The sequence below is a fragment of the Bombus huntii genome, chromosome 2 (assembly GCF_024542735.1).
Source record: "Bombus huntii isolate Logan2020A chromosome 2, iyBomHunt1.1, whole genome shotgun sequence".
Taxonomy (NCBI): domain Eukaryota; kingdom Metazoa; phylum Arthropoda; class Insecta; order Hymenoptera; family Apidae; genus Bombus; species Bombus huntii.
This window is the reverse complement of record NC_066239.1, coordinates 4,783,544-4,807,616: the sequence shown is the minus strand read 5'-3', so window position 1 is coordinate 4,807,616 and position 24,073 is coordinate 4,783,544. Positions and strand designations below refer to the sequence as shown.

Sequence of the window (24,073 nt, the reverse complement as noted above, 5' to 3'; positions counted from 1 at the left end):
GTTTATTTGACATAAAATTGTGCAAGAGAAGTCTACAAACTATAATCTATAATTTGCCAATTCACTAAGATTATTTGTTGATAAATCATTGCGCAAGAGGATCATGGTAATTAAAATTTTGTCCTCCGATGAATTTTTCTATTTGATCATTAAAGCCTTTTAGCAGTGTGAAGAATGAATCAATAAATAATTGGTTAAGCGTTTATGAACACAAATTTTTGACAAGTCTCATGCACCAGTGGATTGAATTAAATCCCAGTTTTCTCTTGAAAATATTCATTTATATAGATATAAATATATAGATAATTAGAATTTGATTTCTCGATAAATCTTTTTACTTGACTATTTAAGCGACTGCAAATTTTATCTGTTAAATTTTAGATTAAATTAAAATCTATATGCTCGACCATGTTGACGTAAATGAGATAAAGTAATTGAGGATCCTTCAAACTAACTAAATTACGCTTTATATGTAATTTAGTAACGTTAAATGGTAAAGTAAAGGACGCAGATATGAAATGTTTACTTGGATGAAATATTATTCACATATTGACGTACAATTTGTAGTGACTTTTATGATGAAATGTCGAAGGAATCGCATGATAGAACATGTTTTTAAAGCGAAACAAAATAACGTAGAGTCGTTATACAAAAGCTGAACATACTGATCGCTTGTCAATAACGCCGGAAACCACCACGTATAACTGCAGAATATAGAAACTTTTATGCAGTTTCTTCTAAACAATGAAGAATCATAAATATTCTTTTAAGAATGTATATATACAAGTAAGAAAGGGTACGATATAATGAAAAATAAGTTAAATATCATAAAATAGAATAACTACGACTATAATGAAGCATTTTTCCACATATCTTTAAATGTCTTCGAGAACAGTGTTCAGATATTGCAATATACGCACGTTTGTGTTTGAACAAAACAAAATATAATAAAATATCATAGTGTCAGAAATAAAATTATCAAGGACTATCCTCTGTACAAAACAATAATTTGAAGTCCAAGATTTCATAACAGACACGAATAAACAGAATCTTCAAAGCCCTCTTCTCTTTAAATTTCATATTCTCAAGTAACGCTGAAATGCATTCGCACAGAAAAGACCATCAAGCAACCAAAAAGCACGAAGAAACCTAAACCATTTACCAGTGAATCAAATCGATCACTGATACCATCCACCTATAACCACTCAGCAACGGCGGAACTGGGTGTCGACTGCTTCCAAATCAAAACCGACCAAAAAGCCAAAAGCCTAAATTTCATCTCACCAAACAATTATAACAAGATACGAGTGAACGACTAGCTCGTGCAAAAATTTATCGGCACAGGGTCAATTCAAATTTTAGAGTCGCGAGGCAAAATACTGCTGATCGTTTTGGAAGCATTTACGGTCGGAAAGCGTGTTATCATTGCGACAACAAAGGACTGCAAGAGAGAGAAAGAGAAAGAGAAAGAGAAAGAAAGAGAAAGAGAGAGAGAGAGAGAGGAGGGAATTTGAAAGGCGGGGATCCGCGAGTCCATGAAATGTCTCTTTATTCACTGGTTGCTGGCTCGTTTTGCGCGGAAGGATTGGCCCTGTAATCGGGTCGCGACATGGAACACTTGAGAAAATTAGAAGCAGAAAATTTCACGCCAGGAGGCAAATCGATTAGCCAGGCTCGCCCACGTTTTTCACTGGTCGACGTTTCGAGTGGTGTGTGCAGCTGAGAAACGTTCATGTCACGACGAGGAACGACGGTGAAATGAGGAATAAAAAAGAAAAGAAGGCTACGAGCAGTGAATCGAAGGAATAGAATTATTGTGGATCGATATCGATACGGTTGACTGGTTGGTGCACGATCGGTACAAAAGCTGTCGAGCACAAAGAAAAATCGCCGAGGACTGCGAGGGTAAAGAGGTGGGGAACGGTTCCGAAGAGATGGACGAACTACGAAGGGACGATGACGAGCGGGCGAGCGACGATAAACGAAGAAGTCGAAGGTAAAAAGGAAAGTTTTGAAACGACAGAGCCAAATATCGTGCAACGACCATTCTCGGAAATAGTTCTGGGATCAAGTGACCGAAAATGCTTGCTTTGCATGATGATCGAAGGCCTAGATTGTGCTCATACCCACGAAATGTTCCCCCCTTTTATCCCTATACCCTTTCGTCCTTATCTAGGACTGATCACCAGGCGACAGAGGTACAGTGTATATTGAGAAAATGTAAAAAAAATAACTTTCGTCTTTTTTCTTTTCAAAAGATTAACACGAAAAAGGAAAAGAATAGGATGTAAGATGAGAAATATCGGTTCTATATAAAAGGTAATCAAAGAAACATGTAATCTCTGTTGTGAAACACTCTAATTTGCTATCGTCTACATAGTTCCTAGCCATTAAGAAGGACCATTACGAGCACGATCGAGAAGACCGTTTAATAAAGACCTGGAATTTCACAAAGTCCATAAAAAGACGTCTATTTATGACATCAACGGAGAACCGCCAAAGGGAAGCGATATCTAGCTGAACGAAGGAGGAGAGCACCGAAGAAACAGCCCTCTTAAGGGAGCTTAGGAAACCGTAGAACTTTTCTTCAACCGAAATTCCTCGTCAGATTTAAACCGAAAAAAATCATCAACGAGTAGAGCCGAAACACATTTTCACTAAACGAAGAGATAGTTGCTATAAAGAAACGCAAGAGGGATATTTTGATGAAAAAAAAAACAGTACTCACGGTGCTTGTTCGTCGGTTGCCTGCTCTCGAACGATGCTCGCAAGCTTCCTCTGCTCGCTGGTTGCTCGCTGGTCGACCTCGACACGGACCGGGACCGATTCGGAAAACGAGCGTGAACGAGTCTCGTGTCTGACGATGTGAAGGAAAGAAAAAACACACGGGGCGGTCGCGTTTTACAAGCGCATCGTTATACGCCCTGCGACATCGACGACGGTGTAGACGGTGGAAAATCTATCGGTGGCACGGTCTCTCGACGGTGGGACACGAGTGCGCCTGACCGGTGGCGGACACGAACATGGCCGACCCGACGAAATCGATAAAACACGTTACGTTTTCCGCCGTTTCGACGGAGCCGACGCTGTGCACCTTCCGCCCCTTCTGGACAGATGCGTGCGCCGGAGACGTCGAGCCGTCGTCGACGATCAGCACAACGTTGTTGTAGTCGTAAGAGACGTTACGTTGAACGACAGGCGCTTGATGCTTCCGCCTTCTAACTTTTCCATTATACTTTTGATACATCTACCTTTTCGTGATCTTCTCTAATCTTCTCCGGTTCTCTGAATGGTAGGGTGTAGAAACACTCATTCAGATTTAGGAGTTGTTCGAATTCAAGTCGCTTCATACTTCAAGTTTGTGTTTACGTACACTCTCGTTCATAAGTATTAGGATACCTGCTGGTTAGCTTTATATCAAAGAAAAGATCGATCGATCGGAATTTTGTATCCGTGAAAGATCATGATCAATGTGGCGATAATTTGAAACCGTACGAGTTGCAGTAATATAGCAAATTATCGTAACTGGATGTTGTGTTTGTATAATTTTCTAGTCTGAATACGCTCTATCTTCGATGCCTCTACCTTTTCGTGATCATCCCTAATCTTCTCCAGTTCTGATTTTATAGACAGTAGAGAGGCTCATTCAGATTTAGTGGTGTTAATTCAAGCCGCTTCAAACTTCAAGTGTTTATATACACTGCCGTTTGTAAGTATTAGGACACCTATTAGTGGATTATCAGAATTTTGTGTTCAGAAATTTAGTATCATGGAAGTATTGTTAATGAAAATATAATTAGCGATGTTAAGAAATAAACATTAGAGCATTTCTTAATCTCGTAGGGAAATGAGTATTAATTCAAATTGTAAGGGAAAAAGTGACAGATAAAAATTTGTTCTATTTGTTTTATGAAAAACTATTTTCATGAGTTACAAACGAGTGTTATTGAATTACAACAGTTGCATATTGATCTTCAAAATATTTTCATTTAAACACAGATGAGAAAAATTGAAATGAATTAGATAAAAGTGTTTGGAAAATTTATTCAAAATATGATTCTGAATATAGTTGAGTCTTGAAATCAAGTAACACAAATATAGTGGAAAGATTAATAGTACGAATACTTAAATTGTCTGTAACTATGTACATATATCATCCAATTAAAGCAATGATCTAGAAGCACGGTTGATGTAGATAGAGAAGAAATTTCATTTGAAAAGTTTTCAAGCTAAGACTTCAAACAAGATAGTAATTCTAAGAGATTTTAATAATGTTCTAACATTTTCAGTTTATTTCAACCTTTTTTTACTTCTGAACAGGAATGTAAGCTAGGTTAATTTTATTAATCTTCTACTGGATTGTCTCTACAATTTCTATTTTGCTTTTTATTCATCTTCTCCGCTATAAAATCACAAAATAAACATTTTCACTCGGTTTTATAATGCGTATAGTAATCACAATGTCTAAAATTATAGTAGCGACAATGTTGCTTTTGTTTAACATTAATCTTCATTTTCTATGTTAAAAATTCGTGAGCATGAAAAATCGTTCCCCTTCTCCTTTTGTCTTCGTCGTTCATGCTTCGTAGCTGTAAAAGCATTGTTCCATTTTTATTTTGTTTTATTTCTCATTCTTTCCACTTCAAAGTTGCAAAAACGCGACAGAAATTTCATATAGTTCCGTTTTTTTTTTAATTCTTTTCACCCGAAGTCCCTAACATCCACCTTCATCAGTCAAATATACGCAAAAAACCATACACACGTATCTTTATTTACTTACTTTCAAACCAACATTTTATAGCGTAAAGGAATTACTCAACTAAAACGAAAAATGCAATTTTCGAGGTTGTTCAGTATCTTTTGCAAGAAAGTCTAATTAAATTACTATATCATAGATTTTTATTGACCGTATAAATTTTCCGAGTTCAATTTAATTAACTTGTTTGAACTTTATGCTGCATAAAAGTTTTATTTATGAAGTCAAGAAAATTAAGAATGTAACTGGTAATTAAATTTTCTTTTGCACTACAGGAATAGACAATTAAATTACTGCTTGTACAGACAAAGCTATATATGTAGTTAGAAGGTCCTGATAATTACGTATGACGAAAATATAATTAAATGTAATTAAATAAAGATAGAAAGTATAGGAAGAAAATATAATAGTTCGCCTTTGCTGTTTAGTTGATTGAACTTATTAAGGACAGATTATTCTAAAATAAGCTTGTTAAACTTATAACGTATAACAATATTTTTGAAACGGATCTAAATTCGTAATACAAATGAAGTCAGGGAGATTCTATGATTCAAAATAAGACGAAAATAGAAATTAAATTTTGTTGGAGGTTTCATCTTTTAGAAAATCGAGATTGAATGTTTATCAAGTGCATGTATATTTGATCAATTCCTGATTGAACAGAAATGGATAATCGACAGAAGGTTATTTTACCTATTACTATATATAATATCTACTATAAATTAATACAAAGTATGACTTCTGCTTCTCCCCGATAATTTTTAAATGTTTTATATGAATTTAGATATTTATAATTTTATCATATGTTACGATATATCACGAAAAAGTAAATTCATTGATAGAATGAAAGAATCACGCTCAGAGGGGATGAACAAACGATTCCATGGTACCCGCTGTTCAGTAGAGTGTAACTTATCGACCAAATATCGACTTACGGAACTTCAGTTTATGAACACTTTGTCGGACATAACGTTGAAGAGCATTCTCGAATCATTATTTAGAGGCTAGTGCTTGGCGTCGAGTGGATCTTCAGTTTTATTTCAACGAAAGTAGTTCAGCCTGCTTGCGCTTTAAAACTTCACCAATTCTATCGGCAAAGACTACTTTATCGAGATGGAAAATGCGGAAGTAATCGAGCAAAACGATTCGTGGTCGAACGATTTAAACGATTCGGATTTAAATGGCATTCGAAAGGAAGTATCGTCTGCATCGATTTATGGAAACGGCTTAGAATCGCCTATATTGGGTAGTTCTTTTCGAGTTCCGGATATACCGAAGAGATATATCGAACCGATAGCTCTTGATACGTCGCTACCTTACGTGAGTATGTCTCTATCGATAACTTGGTACTCTATGGTTTTTGTTTTGGAGGCGGGTATATTCAAATCTGAATACAGAAAGCGTTTGTTTTATTTGTATTGTTATTTAAACCCGGAACATGTAATAGATCGATTTATTGTAGAATACTTTTATGACAAATTTATATTTCCAGATTCCAGTTTATATGCATTTGAAAACATATGATTTAAAACCTATCGAAAGACCATCAACACCTCCTATATTGACTGAGTTACGATTGAAATGTCAGTAAGTAAACGTGTAAATGTTAGAGAAACGTTAGTTCTTTCAGATAAATTATTTTCACAACACGAAATTTTTCAATATTGAAATACCCTAAATCGAATTTGAGAAAAATGGGAGTATTTAAAGAACTATTTCGAAAATTTTCAGAAATGATGCTGAATCGTGCAAATCCTCTAAAGCTCTACCGTCCTCCAGAAGAAGCAGTAAAGAGAGGTCTTCTATCTCCTTAAAACCGCGGGAAGCAAAATGAATTTGAAAATGATATATCAGATCGATTTTGTTAATGTATTTAATTAACGCCATTTCTATATGATACAAACTTTACTTTATCTTCATATAATTTAGTTGCTAACTACAAAAATAAAAATATATGAATTTTTAAATTAATATATAATAGATATTTCATGTAATTATTGTAATTAATTTTGTTATACTTAATCTGTAGTTAATTTATTATACATTTTACAATATATTTATTTTAATATCATTTTCTTTGATTTAACAATTTAATTTAATTTAACTCCTCGACTACCAGTTATTTAAACAACATTCCTAACGCAAGTTAATTTTAACTTGTATAAAATATATCTTACCTTTGTAAATTGTATCTTTTATGAATTATACTTAAATAATTAATAAAACGTATTTTATGCGTCTTTTTTGTATACTTTTCTATTTAGTTCATACTCTATGCCAATATGGTTGTGAATGTGTGCTTTGACCGCGACAAAATGTACAGAGTAGGAGGTTCTTACGATTAGGTTATATTTAAAGTGTTTATCTTTCTAATAAATGTCGATCAATTATAGTTAATTACAACAGTGGTTAGTACTGTGAAAAAAGTAGTTACAACATGCAACAATGAAGAAATTCAACGAATTATTTACAGTCTGTTTTTTATTGCACTATTTGTATAGTGTTTGTACAACTCACTTGCTCATAAATGTTAAAAATCAGGTACGAATCTTTTTCTGTCATTTACTATTATGAGGAATCAATAAAATTCTAATTATAGATATACTATTTAATGAAAGATATTTTGATATAATTTAACGATTAATAATTTATCTCTAATAACCTCGACGAATTCAAAGTTTAACAAAATAGTGTTATCTATGTACTTTTAATTTACAGGGTGGTGATATTCTATTGGAAACGATTTCTTCCAATGTTAGTGAAGATGTTATTACCTTAGAATTTCAATGTTCAGATGGTACTTTAGTGACACAACTCATTGATTTCAAAAATGTAATTCATTATTTCGAAACCCTATATCTTTCTTATATTTTTTTCAAAGAGAAATAAAATATTTTATTTATTCCTTCAGGAAGTTCAAATAATAAAAGCTTTAGTTCTTGGTGAAGAAGAACGTGGTCAAAATCAATATCAAGTTTTATGCTTTGTTAATCATTTTTTCAAAGTGGATTTCATATCATCTGATGCTATGTCTAAATTACGGCAAAAAAATCCAGGCACTGTGCGTGTTGCAGAAGAAGATAAAGGTCACGTGAATTATACCATGGATTTATTCTTAGATGTATCTGAATCCAAAGATATTTCTAAACACATTGCAACTCTTTGTGGAGAAGCAGCTGGATCTGCTTATACTAGAAATGAAGATATAAAACAGTGGATTCAAAGACCTGGTAAGTTATATTAATAGATAAACTAACATGTAAGTAAAATTCTTTCCAATATAGTATCTAGTTTCAAAGTTTCTTTATTCTTTTATTAGGCTCATCCGAACTTTCACTCATGGCAGCTGTGTATAACTTCAGCACAAATTCTATAACGCAAGGTACAAACGATTCAAGATCGTTATTTGTAACACGATGTGCAGACACATCGAATATGTGGGCACCTTGTACATGTTCATTAGAATTATGTATTGGTTGGTACCCATGTGGTTTAAAATTTTGCAAAGGCAAAGGTGATGGTAAAAAAGCAGCCGCTCCATATAAATGTGGCATTAAAACTTGTAAAAAATGTTTTATATTCTCATACTATTCTAAAATGAAGCAGAATTGTTTATGGGATGAATGACACATAAGAACACTGTAGATATATAGGTTTTAATTTATGAAAGAGGGCAAGATTATTCAAATTATCAGAAAGCAAAACTACCTTTGACATATTAATTTATCACATATACATTAACAAAAATCATCCTATAGTATAATTTCAATTTCATTTTCTTTTTAATATTATTATGCTCATCATAAATGCTTTAAAAAGTAAACATTTGTAACAAAAGGTACCTTTGCTACTTATATATCTTTGTCAAATCATCATTGATCTCACCAAATTTTTAACTTTATTTCGTCTGTACATATCAAGTATTAATTGTGCTCACTCTTATCAGGGTATATCGACTTGTTCATTATAATGACATTTTGGAGTAATTTCATTTTGAACAATTTTTAAGGTATTATTTTTCTATTTCATTTGAAAAGTTGTCGTAAATATGTAATATATATATTCCATTTCACAATATCTATTTGAGAAGAAGACTAGTATGGATCAGATGATTTAGATATAATGGTCGCAAAATTTTTAAATTTGCTCTGTCCATTAGTGGGGCTCCTGTACCACCTGTCATTTATAGTAAAGGGAATCTCTCACTAGCAGTGAGACTGAAGACAGTTGTGAGTATTAGTATCATCTTCGCGGGTTGATATTAATTATATGCTTTCTAAATGTCAGTGTTTTTCTATAAAAATATAGGATCGGTATCGGGGCTTCCATAATGACGGAAGCAGGTTAGAAGTATGTTCTTGGTACATGTACCAGGGCGTCGGCAGACCTATGTTAGATAAATTCTTACTTTTATAGGCTGTACTGAATGGATGCATTTGTAACAGTAATATTTGTATTTTACTAGGATAACTAACAAAATATTTTATAGGGAGAACAAGGTACGGTAAAAGAAGGAACTATTAAAAAAAGAAAAAGCAAAACTAATTCTAAAAGACTTACTTAGTTGTCATATCTTGTTATATGAAAATTATTTAAGTTTACATTTATCATTCATCACATTCCCAAACTAGTATTTGCCTGCATTTATCAAAAATGTAATCATTCCTAACATACCTTACATTATATGCACAATGTGTCTTACAAAATATGTACTACTGAACATACATACTTGGTCACAAAGCAACAATGTTTATTGCATATTAGAGGGCGTAAAATTGTTCGAGAAATTTGAACAGACTGTTTTTATTAACTGTTCACAGCCGGATAAAACAGAGGCTAGCAATAAATATTTGTGTGTATACGTCATGAACACTAGGTTACAAATAATCCATTCAGAGTAACATGAAGACTTTCGCGTCTAATTTACCCACGTGTAGTAGTGCCACAATGCATTAAAGTGCATCTAGTCTAAGTTCATACACGTAATTTTTTCTTATTCTATTAGAAATATAAAAGAGTTGCTCAATTTATAATACAAATTGAGAAATATACTGTTGGAATGGAATTTTTTATGAGATTATTACTGAGAGAAAGTGTGTCGATAAATATAGACTTTTCAAACCTAAATGCATTTAACGAAATAAGTAAACTATACTTTTTCGGCTGTTTAATTAATGTTTATTTATTTTCATGCATAATAGTGATAAATTAATATAAAATCTAATTTTAATAAATTGCTACAAATAAACTTATATTATACAAACAATATTAAATGTTAAAGTTATCAATTTATATTTAACGTAATGTTTATCATTAGTTTGAAGATATCAAAGTCAATACCGAATTTTCTGTAAGTGGTAATTTGGTGCAATGTATTTTAAGGCTGGTACTATATCTATTATTATCCTCCTCAAAATTAAATAATTCATATCTCAACAAGTTTTTTATATTTCTAGTGATTTGTAAAAAATGATTACGTGTGTTTGCTTGGCACTAAATGCACTGGTATCTGTACAGAATTTTATACATGACATGTAAGGCTGCCATTTATATGTGTAAATTAAGTTCGAATTGTACATAACATAGGAGAAGAAGCACGCGCTGATGCAAAATATAAACGTTGAGGGCACGTGAGAATGAATTAAGTCTTTGTATATACAGATCGTTTGTTAATAACTGAAACGTGTACAATTCGTAGGATATACATTATATATAAAATATTCAGTGAGTAAAAAGTATTGTTGACTTGTATGGAATAAAAATTCATTATTTGTACAAAGAGGGCGCTTGGTATTTAAATGAGAGAGATAAAAAATGGGAGTATACGTTTCATAGCAAACCACTATAAACAAGACTGCAATATCTGTCCAATTTAATAATAAACATATTATATATACATGTTGCAATTCACCGCGCTTCCTCACCGACACAAAATCGTATTTAACGTAATTCCTAGCATAAGCGAACAAATGAGCAAAAAGATAATAAGTATATATACACATATATTGCACATACTTACATCTATAATCGAACATCTATGAAACATGTAAGCGTTAAACGACACCCGTCGTTATCGATTCACTCATGTCTGTACCACCTAACGATTGTATACTATGTTTCACTAAAAGATGAAGGAACGAAGAAAATAGTACCACAGTCTTCACCGGGAATGAACTGCATCTGCGTATGAGTCAGTGCGATATAATTCGATTAAGTAATTTATACCCGGACTGTGTAATCGGTTAAGTTTGCAAACAGCAATATAAATTTGTACATTGTGTATATAAGTACCTACGAACTATAGGGTGACTCACAAAAGATGGAGTACACAGATAATCTTTGTCCTGTTTGTCTTGGAAGCATAGCCAAAAGCGTAAAACACAGTCTAAGAATTTTTGAGAAAATTATTTAAAAAAATCTTGTTTGATTTCCAATGCTATCATTGTTTTTATGTAAATATGTACATTATTATTTCTGTATGATAGTTTGTATAAAATTGGATCCAGTGATACTGTTTTATGAATCTTCATAATGAGGCTACCAATTCTCAGCATTATAAATGATGAAAATTTGATGTCTCACTAAAACTGAATCTTTAATTTTCTTTGAAAAAGAATTGTAAGGCTTTAAGAAAATTGACTGGAATTTTGACAGAATATTGCGTTTATCATATTTATTCCTGAAAAATATTTGATTTATTAAAAGATTTGGATGGTCAGTTTCTTGTGAATCATCTTGTATACTTAATTACCAAACATGGTATAGACAAATTGCAGAATATTCAAGATGTTACTGTTAGTATCTCGATAAATTATATGTGTCATTTAATATGCATGATTAACAAACCAGAAAAGAAAAGAAAGAAACATAAAAAGAAATTCACACGAATAACATAAGACATAAGGGTATAGACATTAATTAATGATATGGTCCAACTTAAGGAAAATATTTCAAACACTTGTTCCTGTTTGAAAGAATTTCATACTATGTTAAAGCTTTCTCTTTCTCTCTCTTTCTCTCGAATAACGAAGGCACTGATTTATTACCTTTAACTTGCGAACACACACACTGTTATGAGATTTCATTTTGGCTAACACTATAGGGGGCTGGGAAACGGGTATAGTAAGGGGATATACTAATAGCATTTAAACATTTTACTATCGATACTTCGAATCGAAACTAGATGTTACTCACCGTGTATAATTTCAGCTTTACACGTAACATTGTAACTTATACACATATTTTTTATATATATTTAATAAAAAGAACGAGTAAGCAATCGCCGAGTTTAATTAGTCCATATCTTTTAGAATTTTTATTAGTAATATATTTATTATATTGTAATAAATTATTTCAAATGATATAGGGTGTTATAAATATCTTGTTTCTCGCTAATTTAGCTTTATTATTTTTAACCGTATAAAAAAGTATATCTCATTCAGTAGAATAAATACCATAATAAACAGCAATGTTAATCCCCAACGATTTTCGAATTTTCATGATTATCCGTATCTTTTTTTAATTGCATATTTTTAAATAAAAAACAATATTATTGCTATGAAGTTAAATTTCGAGATCTAAAAGAAAGATGATCTTGAAAATTAAAGATGTTGAATGTGTTTTAACGAAATAAGTAATTGCTGCAGAAAAAAACCTAGATAATTGATTGAAAGGTCGACAAGATAAAACGAAACATCCTATACATTCTCAATTTTGTATTTTATATATTTGTTTGTTTCAATCTCCAACGATGTATCACTAGCGAAATGAATTAATTTGATAATGAGTGGTCGAAAAATACACGAGAAGCCATGAATGTTGTTGATAATTGTCTCTATTAAGTACGATACAATAATCATAATAATTTAGTTCTCCTCTCCTTCTTTACACTCATTACCTAAATTCCATATGTCGCTTACGCAAGTGTATTCAAAATCGAGGATCGAACGATAAAATATCCACGTTTATTGCCACGCTACATATAGGTATCATCGTATGCTACATAGAGTATTAAAGACTATGAAAGTAGAAGCTTACGTGAGTAAAAAAAGGGACAAAAAAAAAAAAGAATCATTCGTTCTGCTACGTTTATACTACATTTACAACGAGAATTTCGTTCAGTCATCTGAAACAGAGGAAAATAAGGAGATCGTGCTTATACACATGTAAAATAGCCAACGAGGAGGCTTAAGAAAAGTTCGTACACTTATTGGAAATAAGGTACTTCGATTAATATTGTCTTTTTTTTCTTTTAAATAAGTATTTCTCACAGAAGATTCTACATTATTGCCATAAAAACATATATCTATATATATATAAATATATATATATATCTTCCATTTACATTAAGTATCTGAATTTTGAAATGTGCACCATAAATAAGATGATTAAATCGTTAAGCTAGAAATAAACGTCGTTTTCGTAAACATCACGATGAATATGTAAGAAAGGATGTAGCTTATTTTTGTTCTTAAGTAGACCGCCGTCAAGCATCGATCGTTACGAGAAACTAATACGTCGTTTAATTCGTTACGGAAAATTATTCGATCTATTTTCGACGCGGAAATATGCATGTATGCTCTAAATATACAGTGCTATGCTGTACCATGAGTGCATAGGTGGATAAAAATAGTTCAACAATAACGCCGTTGCTTTCAACGATTCTGTCACCGAACATCGACATTTCGATCAATTGATCTTATAAATTAAATAAACAAGATATTTCTACAACCGCAATAACGTTTCTGGACATTAAGGAAATCGAGGTATGTCTTGATTTCTTTGTCTCGACCGTCATTACGTGCAAATACTTCGCGCATTAAGTTTTTCGAAGTTCGAAGAGATTTGATTTTTATCGCTATGTCGGAACGAGTAAAAAAAATTACGAGGTGTGGTTGCAATAGCATTGGTAAAAAATTGTATTTTTCAGTTTTAACGCTTTGCGTTATAGCTCACCATATTGTTATGCGTCAGGGTTTAGGATGCTACTCTACTTTATTTTCGTCACCTTAAGTCAGACATGCTGTCGAATGCCGAGAATTGTCTGCAATAAATAACTGTTAACTGATGCGCACAATTGTTTCTACCGGGGACCTGTTAAATTATCACGCCCTATGTTCGTTTCACTTTCTTTTTCAAAGAAGATAACGTGGTAAGTGTGTCACCCTGAATTTCTTTCGACGAGATTAACTTTTTGCACTTGACGATAGTTCCAGTTCTTATTTAATTAGGAATGTCGTAAACGACTTTTATTCAAATCGTTGGTTAAATTTTTATGTATAATGTATAATATATGTGAAAATTACTATGTAATTACTAAAAAGATGATATCCCCAAATATATTTCGTATATAATTATTATATAATTATTATTATATTATATATGTTATACATAATTATAAACTATTTTATATATAAAATATATTTGGGGATATCATCTCGCAATAATTTATTATATTTTCTGAAATCAGCCTTGAATTAAAGAGAAACTAAACAGGCACATATATGTTATTATACCTATTTTGCATGATGTTTGTTATTATTTATTTGAGTGCAAAAAGCTAAAAAGAGTAAATAAAATAGCTATATAAAATAACTATTTTAAACAACAAGAAACAATAATCTATCATCAATTCTTTGTTATCTTGCAACCACACCTCCTGATCAAGAGCATTAGCACCGGAAATGTGTATAAGCACCGGATTCTTTAAAAAACGTTAGCACCTAACTCTTCTCTGCAGCCACTAGGGCTAGATCGCCCATATCAAAAAGATTATCTAGGACAGAGCTGTCTATGGGAGGGACTTCTTTCACTATAGTAGAAACGACAAATATTAAGTACTCAAGGATATTCCTTTTTTCTTTAAACAAATCACATTTCTCTTACCTCTATAGTTGCATTTAGATATTTACCACATTACGTATTACGTATAAATGTGTTTCACATATTGTCTATAGCAGCGAAGTGGTGGCCGCTCAATGTGACTGAAATTTTCTGTTTCGTTGATGCTGATGACACTAATATGGTGTCACTGTGTCATCTGTCTCCGGAAGCAAGCAGGCTATGGCGCCAACGTAGCGTCATCCGCACGTTAATCCTTTGCGTTCTCCACATTTTTCTGGAGCGTTACCAACTAATCGGAGCAATAAATATTTACCATTTTCATAGCGGAGCCATCGGGCTTTGAAGACAAATTTTAAATGCAATCACAGTGGAGCCACTCGACTGTAAAGACAAATTTTAAATGTACCCACTGCGACAATATTTGACGACAAAAGGTTACTACATCTTCACACCTCTAGTTAAGTATTAAGGTTCATCAGCCTTGAGTAATCAATGTTTGCAATGCTTACTATACCAAGAACCAAACAATTTGATTTCTTTACATTAAAGATTAGGCCTACAACATCCGACCGCAAGAAATCAATGCCGAAACAAGGAACACCAAGTTTTTCAGTGTTCTCCTACAGACAGCTCTGATCTAGATGAAACACTAGCTACTGTAACAAGTCTTGCGCACGTCGGCAAGTATTACACTGAAATCGTCGTCCGCCTTCGAAACATGCTCGATACTCTGCGATTGCTGACCCTGTTGAGCCTGTTGCGGTTGTTGCTGTTGCTGCTGCTGCTGCTGTTGGTGTTCCGGATACTTGGCCACATCCATGGCCTGATGGTACTGCTCCATCGCGTGGCCTATGGCCACGTTCGAGCATCGAGCATCCTTGGCTTGATCGTCGACGATGCACTGAGAGTTCGACATGTCCAGCTGCGTCTGCTGGGGCGTGTAGTAACGAAGATCACTGGCGTAATTGTGATTGCTGTCAAGGAGATTCTGAGAGGTGAGGCTGGTATGCGCCACGTTGGTCGGATGCGAGTATTTGAAATACTTCTCCAACTGTAACGTCTGTTGCTGTTCTTCCTCGGCGGTGGTGGCCATCGCTGCCTCCATGTGACCTAGAATCGGATGCTGTTGGCCAGCGCTGGTTCCCTCTGTTTGGTACTCCTGGTGATGACTCATTTGGTACCGGTGGGATACACCTGGAAATAAATCGGTCGTCGAGAAGAATAGCCTCGTCTCCTTCCGCGCGTGACGTCGCGAATAAAGGGGCTATTATGCGCAGATGAGAAAGCCAGAAAAGAGATTTCGGGTTGCTCGAATTGTTACAGGCAAGTGGTTCGTATTTGCAAAACTGTCTCGCTTGGGGGTGTTGCAGTAATTAGCGTGACTGTATGGTGTTATTCGATTTGGCCAACTTGGTTGATCGTTATTGGATCTTCGAAGTTATCGTAACTGTGGGTACGTTACTTTGGGAAAATGCATTCTTGATAACTTGAAGAGTTATTTTTAAGTGGAACTTACTCTTTAAAACTTTTTTCTAGCTGCACTATTTTCTTTCTTCAGCTTTTTATACGTATGTACATACATTGTATTATTTCAGTAACATTTACATATTTGTCTGTATACAAAAATCTCGAATGATCTTATTTTAAAAGAATAATTTTCTAATAAATTTATTTTCCGTATTTGTATGTTTTCAAAGAAATGGTTTTTACATACACATTTCATTTTATTAACATTTGCATTGTATAGTGATAGGAGTTGCAGATGTTTCGGTTAATTTTAAATGTTACTGTTTCACCAAGAATGTGCGATACTTTCAACACCTGTTGGTAGGCGATTTTAACTCGGCAGGTTGGCAAAGTGTTAAGAAATTTTCTGTACCATTTGCATGTATTTGTTATTTATAGTATGCGTGTAGTTTGTCTTAAATGTTGTAAGAAATAACTGAGGGAAGATTTAGATCTTGTTGCTCCTTCTGCTCTGAATTTCTGACACTAATTCTACTCTCACTGTCGACTTTGAGAATACATTATATACTGCCGAACTCTTTCTGAAGTTAGCTACAGTTTTATTCATTTCGTATTATGCAATGAAATGAGACTTTCATTTGTGTTCAAGTATTCCCAGAAATTGTAAAATGCAATTATATCTATTGCTTATACTTCAAAGAAGTTAGATAATCCAAAGATAGATCTTGATTACAGGAAAAAATGAAAATTATGTAGTGAATGATGAAAGATTGTAAGAATAGCACTGAAATTACCGCATTCTTATATCTAATATGTCTTTTTTACATCTGCACTTTGTTATTGTAACACTTATCTGATTATATGGCATGATTAATTCAAACATTTGACAAGTGGAAATAAAGAAGGCTTTGTCATATAAAAAATTCTTCTTCTCTTAAAAAGTTTGTTTATACGAAGGCGAATATCAGTAAACACGAAGGAAAATGTTATCACGATAATTCATATAGTTTTTAGAATTTCGTATGTGATATAGGCACATGATCAGTTTTCTAAATTGAGCTGTAAGTGCAATGTGCCAACGAGCTCTCACCCTCGTGCTTGAACATGTGCATAGATAAATCTGCTTCAATTATCCCATCAAATAAGAAAATCTGTGCTGGCACTTGCGGCCTCGTTGAGGAAACTACATAATGGACATACGTCCTTTCTTAAAATATAAAGCTCTTTTTATGATTAATTAACGGATCTGCGAGATGTTGAAATAAAAATATTGTAAAGTTACATAAAGTAGTATAGTACATGTAATAAATAATTTTTATTATATCCTGTCTATAAATAACATTTTGATAAACAAAACATTGTTTCCCGCAAAACTTTATTTCTTGATTTATTGATATTTATTTGATTGCAGCCTTATTTCTTTCCACTCCTCGTTTACTTTGCATATTTCTAAAAAAGTAAAGAAGGATAGATATGAAATAGAAAATGTTATTAAGAATTAAATTGAGCAAACAAAATTAACAACTTAACGTATCAATTTCTGATGTTATGATATTACAAAATCCTCTAAATCACGGATATTTTTATTATTGCTCTTTTTTCTATCACACAAAAATATAATCATTTTTTCTCACAAACCAAGGAAAGATATATATCTATGTCAAACGACTCAGAAAGAAAGGGCATAACCGAAAGAAATCCTATTTTCTGGATCTTAAAAGGACCCATCATCGGCCATCATAATAATCGTACAAGTCTAAAAAAAAAACGAAATATTTCGATATATATTTAGCAAATATTCGAACAAAGATCAATAAGAAATTTAAATAAACATCCAAAAGAATAGAGAAACAGCGTAACTAGGTTCCAATCGTGTTTGTGTATTGGACTTGATCCAACCGTAACACAGAATATAATACGTAAAAATGAATAAAGGATTACCGGAACAACCTTCAGCGGCTCCGCGAATCCCCATGGACTGTTGTCGATTGGCACACTGAACAGGATTATAGTTGCTCTCGACAGTGGACTGCATCGAATAGTTGGCAGTCTTCGAGGATTGGGTGTTCGTGTAGTGCTGCAACGATTGATCGTGCGGGGATGCGACTGGCGGATAAAAAGTCCCCGTCACAGAGCCAACATTTTCAAATCCAGAGCGCAATTTATTGCACGATACCATCATCCCGTTCGCTATACCAACCGCGGCTATACTCGACGGCTGTCTCTCGAAATTTAAGTAACTCACCTGAAAGAGAGAAAAATTACCGTTGAAACTTTCACTCGTGTTTCGTCCTACTGTAATTGACACGTTAGCTTGTCCAAACGTTACGATAAATGTGTCACGTGTTCGATCGTGAGGTATGAAATAAATTTTTCGTTTAAGTCGAACCGAAGAGATTTGCATGTTTAATGGAATGTTTTTATCGGAATATTAGATATTTGTGCACCGTTGAGTAAAAATAGTGTTTCATTAACGAACCAAAATGTTTACGTATCGTTCATTACTTTTTAAAGGAATAGAAAATGAGAAATAACGTAAACCATTGTTTCTTGCTTTTGGCGTTATTCTGTGAAATCAAATTTTCAGTTTCTGCTGATGAGTTGGTAGAAATAAATTTACAATTTTTCCCGTCCGCAATTTTTCAGGATTTTAAACGCCCATTTTGAATTTCGTATTTCGAACAGTATCTGAAATTTTATAATAATCGACGATATAGGTTTGTGAAGCAAGTAATCGCAAAGCAACCTACTAAACGAGTCTACATTTGTCCTCATAGTCTCCAGCAAGATCGTTCGTATGCACGCCATTACTCACCGATTTTTTGTAAGTCAGAGTATCTGTGTAAGCACCAGAATTCTGACACGACGATATGCTAGTACCACCAGCATGACCCGTGTGCAGCTGATTATCGGTACTCATGAAAGTGTACCGTTTCGTTTGCTCGCTCATTTCGCCGTGCTGCTTCGACGAACCCTCCATCAGATCACGTTCAGGATCTGGATTTTGATTGGATGGCAAATGCGTTCCGTCACCTGATCAAGATTAATTCGTCAATAATTCAAACGCTATATGTTTCCATAACCACGTACAAGAGATAGAATATGCTTCCTGATGAAATAATAATAATAATCTAATAATATGTGTGTATATATATGTATATAACTTGCTACTATAGAAATTCGTAATAGAACACTTTAGTAGAGGTATGTCATTTTAAAGAGAAATGTTTTATTTTATCAAAGGATCTTCTAATAGGAATTTAACAGAACAATTTAATAAAGTGGATATTCTTACCAAAAAAAAAAAAAAAAAAAAAAAGAAGAAGAATAACAGAATTTTCAAGTGCCATGAAAAACATTTAAAACTAAGATGCAAATGATTGAGACTTCCTATTGAAATTACTAATAATTTTAATTTTTATTTTAGAATTTATTACCAATAATTACAATTTGTAATTTCTGATTTATTGCTAGTAATTTAAATTTATAATTTATAATTTATTACTTTGATTTAAATTAATAATTATTTGATTTTTCATTTAAACATTAATAATTTAGTTATATATGTAGATATAATTCCTCGAGTTCCACGGCTGTCTGTACGGTAATTAATGCGAGTACAATGTCTCACCATCTGGCTCGGGACTGGCAACTGGAGATATGTCCGGTGTGTGAATGATAGGCGTATAAGGACTACCGTACAAGGAATTGCTCTCCGATTTGTACTCCTGAATACCTTGCTGCTGCTGCTGGTGATACAGGGATGAGATCGGGGAATGTCCGCCCCACGGGATCTGAGGAATGCCTTGATAACTGTCCATCTTGGACCTTAAATAAACATTGAACGTCACTTCGTAATTCTTCCAAGAAACGTCTTTAACACGAAGAACTTGTTAAACGGAAGGATGGCACGAATGAAACTCGATGCATAACGTTTGAAAGAATATTTTTGTTTCGCTGAAACGTGCTTTTTTAACTCAAAGTGAGAATGATTGGCGCAGAACTATTTTAACTTCATTGACGAAAGATCTGTTACATAGTTTAAGTTTCTACAGATAGAGTACATTGTATTTTCATTGACGAAGTAAAGTGTACAATATAGTTAGTATTTATAACTATATTTTTGAACAAATATATTTTATATTTTAATAATAGTTTTAAGAAACATCTTGGTATTGATAACGTTTTTGTACTCTGAAATTACTGAATTCCATCAGGCCTTATTCTACTTAATTTTTATCCATCTATACGACTACTTTTTGTTAAATCTTCCAACCACTCGACTATCATTGTAAAACAACGTGCCAAATATTTGTTGTAAACAGATTTCAGGTTATTCTCATCTTTACACAAAATAACAAAAACATATAAAATAAATATAAAAATGTATCAAATACCAATCACAATTACAATACTATAAAAGGTATTTGTACAGCATTGTATTTATCCTACTATTTCTATACCAATTAATTAGGCCCAAGTGCACAATAACATATTATACTTTATCACTTAGCAGCAGTACTTTCACACGATTACAATAATTTGACGTAACGAAAATAAAATCTGCATATAAAGTCTGATAAAAAATAAATCCATTTACGAATAAGCATATATTTTATATTATAGCCACCGTAAATGCGCACAGATAGTAACACATCTATTCAACCTTCAACCAACTATCACCAACAGCATTACCCAACCCGATAACCCTTGCACCTATCAAACTCGATATCGATGAAAATTAATTCCAACGTCTCGATCGCGCACCTTGCACGCTCGATTAATTCGATGACGAAACGGGGATGATGTTGAAAAATCGCGGCGAATCAAGAGGAGATATCGACTTACATGGAATGATGAATCGTGGTACCAGAGGGGTTGGACCTATTGACCGTGGTGTTGGTCGCGGACGGAGGAGAAGACGGCGCCCCTGGGGCCCGTTTCGCGTGTTTCCTACGCCGTGGCCTGTACTTGTAGTTCGGATGTTCCTGCATGTGTATGACCCTCAGTCTCTCGGCTTCCTCCACGTACGGCCTTCTGTCCTGCGGGGTCAACCCTCGCCATTTCTTCCCTGAAATACACGGGGACCATCCGTTAGCTGGTGCCGCAACGGTGCCACGATTTTTCGATACGACATTGCAACGTTAGCTGTAGGTATATATTGGAACGATGCTTACCACCGGTGTTCCTGAATTCAGGGGGCGGCGTGAAAGGCAATAAAAATTGTATGAATAATGTTACACGCGGATGTATACGATAAAAGGGAAGGGGAAAGGGTGTGGAGATTATTGCTTCTTTTCTCTAGATACCTTCGGGGACTAAACTTTTGAGCTGTAGGATGCTCGATCTTTTTCTTTGCAGTTGTAGTGGTTTAATTATGTATGTGGTTTATTTCAATAATTATCGAATGTCTGTTTATGTAGCAGAGTTAGGTAATTAGTATTGTGTTTATCAAATAAACATTTAATAGCTACTAGAACCAATAAGTTGGCAAATTTGGAGTTTCAATTTATTCCTTTTGCAATTATTAAAAACGTGCAGCTGCACGAATGTGAAATGTATTCTGACATTTTTTACGATCACATCGGAGTTATCTAGGACTATTCATTTCTACCATACTCCTTCGATTATTGTCATCTGTGTATAGTACGCGTTTGGAAACACACTGTAGATTGGTAATCGTAATGTCAAATAATCCTTTGGATGCTTTGGTGTATTGGGTATAATAGGAATATGTAACTTGAAATATTTTCCGCGTAATTGTCTCTTAAGTATGCTAATAATGGCAAGTTACACGCAAGTACTTAAGAATTATTATTTAATACGTAATATATTAGGTTGTCCCAAAACCTTCTTTCGTTTTGTTCTATTACTGCAAAATGGATCGTACGTAATTGAATAAAATAATATGAAACAAAAGAATGTGGTGCATCTATTATTTCCTTATAAAAAAAGAAACTTTTGAGACAACCTGATATTTAGTATTCGTGTGGTTCCATTTATCATGTTACCATTAATACAAGACAAGCCGCTATTTTGCACGTCAACTTGCAAAAGCATTCAAAGTTGACCAAGAAAATGCTTCAATTTCGATCGTAAAACATTTTACGAGGAAGAAACCTTAGAAATATAGATTTATTGCTAAAATGAGAAACTCGACTCGAACGTTTCAATCAAAGCCGCCATGTACAAAGATAAGTGCAGGGGCATAAACCTTGCGTGAATTTGTAATCATAAAAGACGCCATAAATTCGCGGCCAGCTGTTACTTTCTTTGTACGTAGAACACTGCTGGATGGATTTAACACCCACCGTGCATGAATACATTTCCTACCGATTAACAAGGTGAACGTGACAATTAATATTTTTAAAAAATACCCACATGATATATACGTATTATAGTTTGCTAATTACTAATAAAAAATGAACAGCAATATTTGCAAATTTCTACAAATGTTTATCTACAAAGTGCAATTCGCTATACTGCAATACTCTGTTATCACTTTTGACAAAACCTACTCTATTATCGATACGTTTAGCTATAATAAACAGGAAACGACAAGACGCAACGTACATATATTGCATATTTGCGTTTTTAAATGATGCATAATATCCTTGAATACACAATGACCGATAATACTATATTTGTTCCGTAATATACAGCAAATCGACATCAACGTTTTAGTTTCGTCAACGCGTTCAGACTATCCCTCGGAATGCCTGAACTTTCACATTCTATCTAATTTTTATAAACATGAATAATCTTTTAAACAACGGATACCGTCCCTATTAAATCTCACGTGTTTCAACAATCTTCAAATTCCAGTACACCAACCTTTATGCAATCTACTTAACACGTTGACTATCGTGTTACTCAATTTTTTAGAACATTTAAAAAGAGATAAACCTCGTCGATTAGGAAATTTTCGACAATGTCTAACATTCTTCTATCTTACATAACATTGTCAAAGAGAAAGTGTGCAAATACAATATTTTGCAAAAATTATATATGCTAACCTATAGTATCTATACTTTGATCTATAATAACTCTCAAGGCGAAATATATAAAATTTTCGTGACAGTTAACGCGTTGAACATCGTCAGAAGCACACTCAGTAAAAAAAAAAAAAAAACAACAACCGCAACTTATTAACACATTGCGTATATTTATGCAAATTCATATTTTTCTAAATATAATTAGTTTTTTGCCTGACTATGTATTTCGCGCTTTTTTCTATCTTCCAACTTCCTCCAAATGCGTAAAAGTGCAAAGTATATTAATTAAACAATCGAATGCAAAACAATCCACGCGTTTCACACATGGAAATCAACTTCATATATAGCCGGTCATACGCCATCCAATCCAATCTTTCACTGGGAACCTAGAAATTCTTCCACACGTAAGATCCGCATTCACCATTCCTACATACGTACTATTAGAATCACCGGTGCCGGTAAAGCTACCAAGGAGGAAGATATCGCGGCGTTATTTCGAGGATCGATAAGACTGGCTGTGGTTCGTTCGCCGATTGGCCGGCGATACTCTTAATTCATGCTACGAGGCTTGCCCCTAATTGCCCGCTACGTGGCTAGGTCGTCGTCGTCGTCGTCGTCGTCCCCGTGGTCGTTGGTGGTGGAAGCGGAAAAATGGTCGGACGAGCGTAGATACGAATTACAGGAGGGCTTGGCCGGCCGGACGACGACGACGGGCTGGAATCTGCCTTAGTTGCGTTCAATATGCCCGTCCGGCATGGTAGGCCGGAATATCATTAAGCAGGGATAAGGGTTAATACGAACGTAAGATGTTCACGACAAGAACGAAAAACTTGAGCGAGGCGGATGTATATGGTGTGCGCGTACATATGTACACGGGATCGGCGTATACGGGGCCGTATAGGTACATAGGCGCATGGGGGCGTAGATATGGGTGCGCCCGTGCCTTCAGCCAGCCACAAGGCACGAACCATTATTTCATATTTCATTTTGTATATTTCAACTCCGGAGGAGA

The 24,073-nt window shown here is 34.0% G+C and overlaps 4 protein-coding genes across 9 annotated transcripts in view; 2 read left to right on the top strand and 2 right to left on the bottom strand.

Moving 5' to 3' along the window:
• Positions 1–2,978, bottom strand: part of LOC126878077 (synaptotagmin 1) — a 38,498-nt gene extending 35,520 nt beyond the window's left edge. Inside the window, exon 1 of one of the 2 annotated variants that reach the window (XM_050640506.1) lies at positions 2,729–2,978. The gene's annotated coding sequence lies outside the window, so the exon portion shown is untranslated. The remainder of the gene's footprint in view (positions 1–2,728) is intronic. The other variant, XM_050640504.1, reaches the window with a different exon arrangement.
• Positions 2,979–3,182: 204 nt separating this feature from the next.
• LOC126878084 (uncharacterized) lies at positions 3,183–6,827 on the top strand. Of its 3 annotated transcripts, none has more exons than XM_050640515.1 (4): positions 3,183–3,292; positions 3,555–6,076; positions 6,249–6,343; positions 6,488–6,827. In XM_050640515.1, the coding sequence occupies exons 2-4, from the start codon at positions 5,870–5,872 to the stop codon at positions 6,588–6,590; spliced, it is 405 nt and encodes a 134-aa protein (XP_050496472.1). In that variant the 5' UTR covers positions 3,183–3,292; positions 3,555–5,869; the 3' UTR covers positions 6,591–6,827. The 3 variants fall into 3 exon arrangements, with proteins under 3 accessions (XP_050496472.1, XP_050496474.1, XP_050496471.1); XM_050640517.1 differs by having other exon boundaries at positions 3,199–3,709; positions 5,599–6,076; XM_050640514.1 differs by having other exon boundaries at positions 3,199–3,709; positions 5,360–6,076.
• A 197-nt stretch (positions 6,828–7,024) lies between these two features.
• LOC126878081 (out at first protein) lies at positions 7,025–12,035 on the top strand. The gene is made up of 4 exons (XM_050640511.1): positions 7,025–7,297; positions 7,475–7,588; positions 7,668–7,986; positions 8,076–12,035. Exons 1-4 carry the CDS (start codon positions 7,202–7,204, stop codon positions 8,381–8,383), a joined length of 837 nt encoding a protein of 278 aa, XP_050496468.1. The 5' UTR covers positions 7,025–7,201; the 3' UTR covers positions 8,384–12,035.
• A 537-nt stretch (positions 12,036–12,572) lies between these two features.
• The window catches only part of LOC126878075 (putative transcription factor SOX-15), a 70,073-nt gene continuing 58,572 nt past the window's right edge, over positions 12,573–24,073 (bottom strand). For 2 of the 3 annotated variants that reach the window (XM_050640499.1, XM_050640500.1), the window contains exons 5-9: positions 20,915–21,137; positions 19,698–19,894; positions 18,882–19,099; positions 18,008–18,311; positions 12,573–15,793 (exon numbers count right to left, since the gene is read on the bottom strand). In XM_050640499.1, the coding sequence (XP_050496456.1) occupies positions 15,249–15,793; positions 18,008–18,311; positions 18,882–19,099; positions 19,698–19,894; positions 20,915–21,137 (1,487 nt within the window). In that variant the 3' untranslated portion in view covers positions 12,573–15,248. The remainder of the gene's footprint in view (positions 15,794–18,007; positions 18,312–18,881; positions 19,100–19,697; positions 19,895–20,914; positions 21,138–24,073) is intronic. The other variant, XM_050640501.1, reaches the window with a different exon arrangement.

Bases quoted from the DNA above. Each gene is read 5' to 3' on its own strand.
- LOC126878084 (XM_050640515.1), top strand. From the start codon at position 5,870: ATGGAAAATGCGGAAGTAATCGAGCAAAACGATTCGTGGTCGAACGAT. The intron at 6,077-6,248 runs GTGAGTATGTCT...TTATATTTCCAG, and splicing joins TTGATACGTCGCTACCTTAC to ATTCCAGTTTATATGCATTT. The intron at 6,344-6,487 runs GTAAGTAAACGT...GAAAATTTTCAG, and splicing joins GAGTTACGATTGAAATGTCA to AAATGATGCTGAATCGTGCA.
- LOC126878081 (XM_050640511.1), top strand. From the start codon at position 7,202: ATGAAGAAATTCAACGAATTATTTACAGTCTGTTTTTTATTGCACTAT. The intron at 7,298-7,474 runs GTACGAATCTTT...TTTAATTTACAG, and splicing joins TCATAAATGTTAAAAATCAG to GGTGGTGATATTCTATTGGA. The intron at 7,987-8,075 runs GTAAGTTATATT...TTCTTTTATTAG, and splicing joins ACAGTGGATTCAAAGACCTG to GCTCATCCGAACTTTCACTC.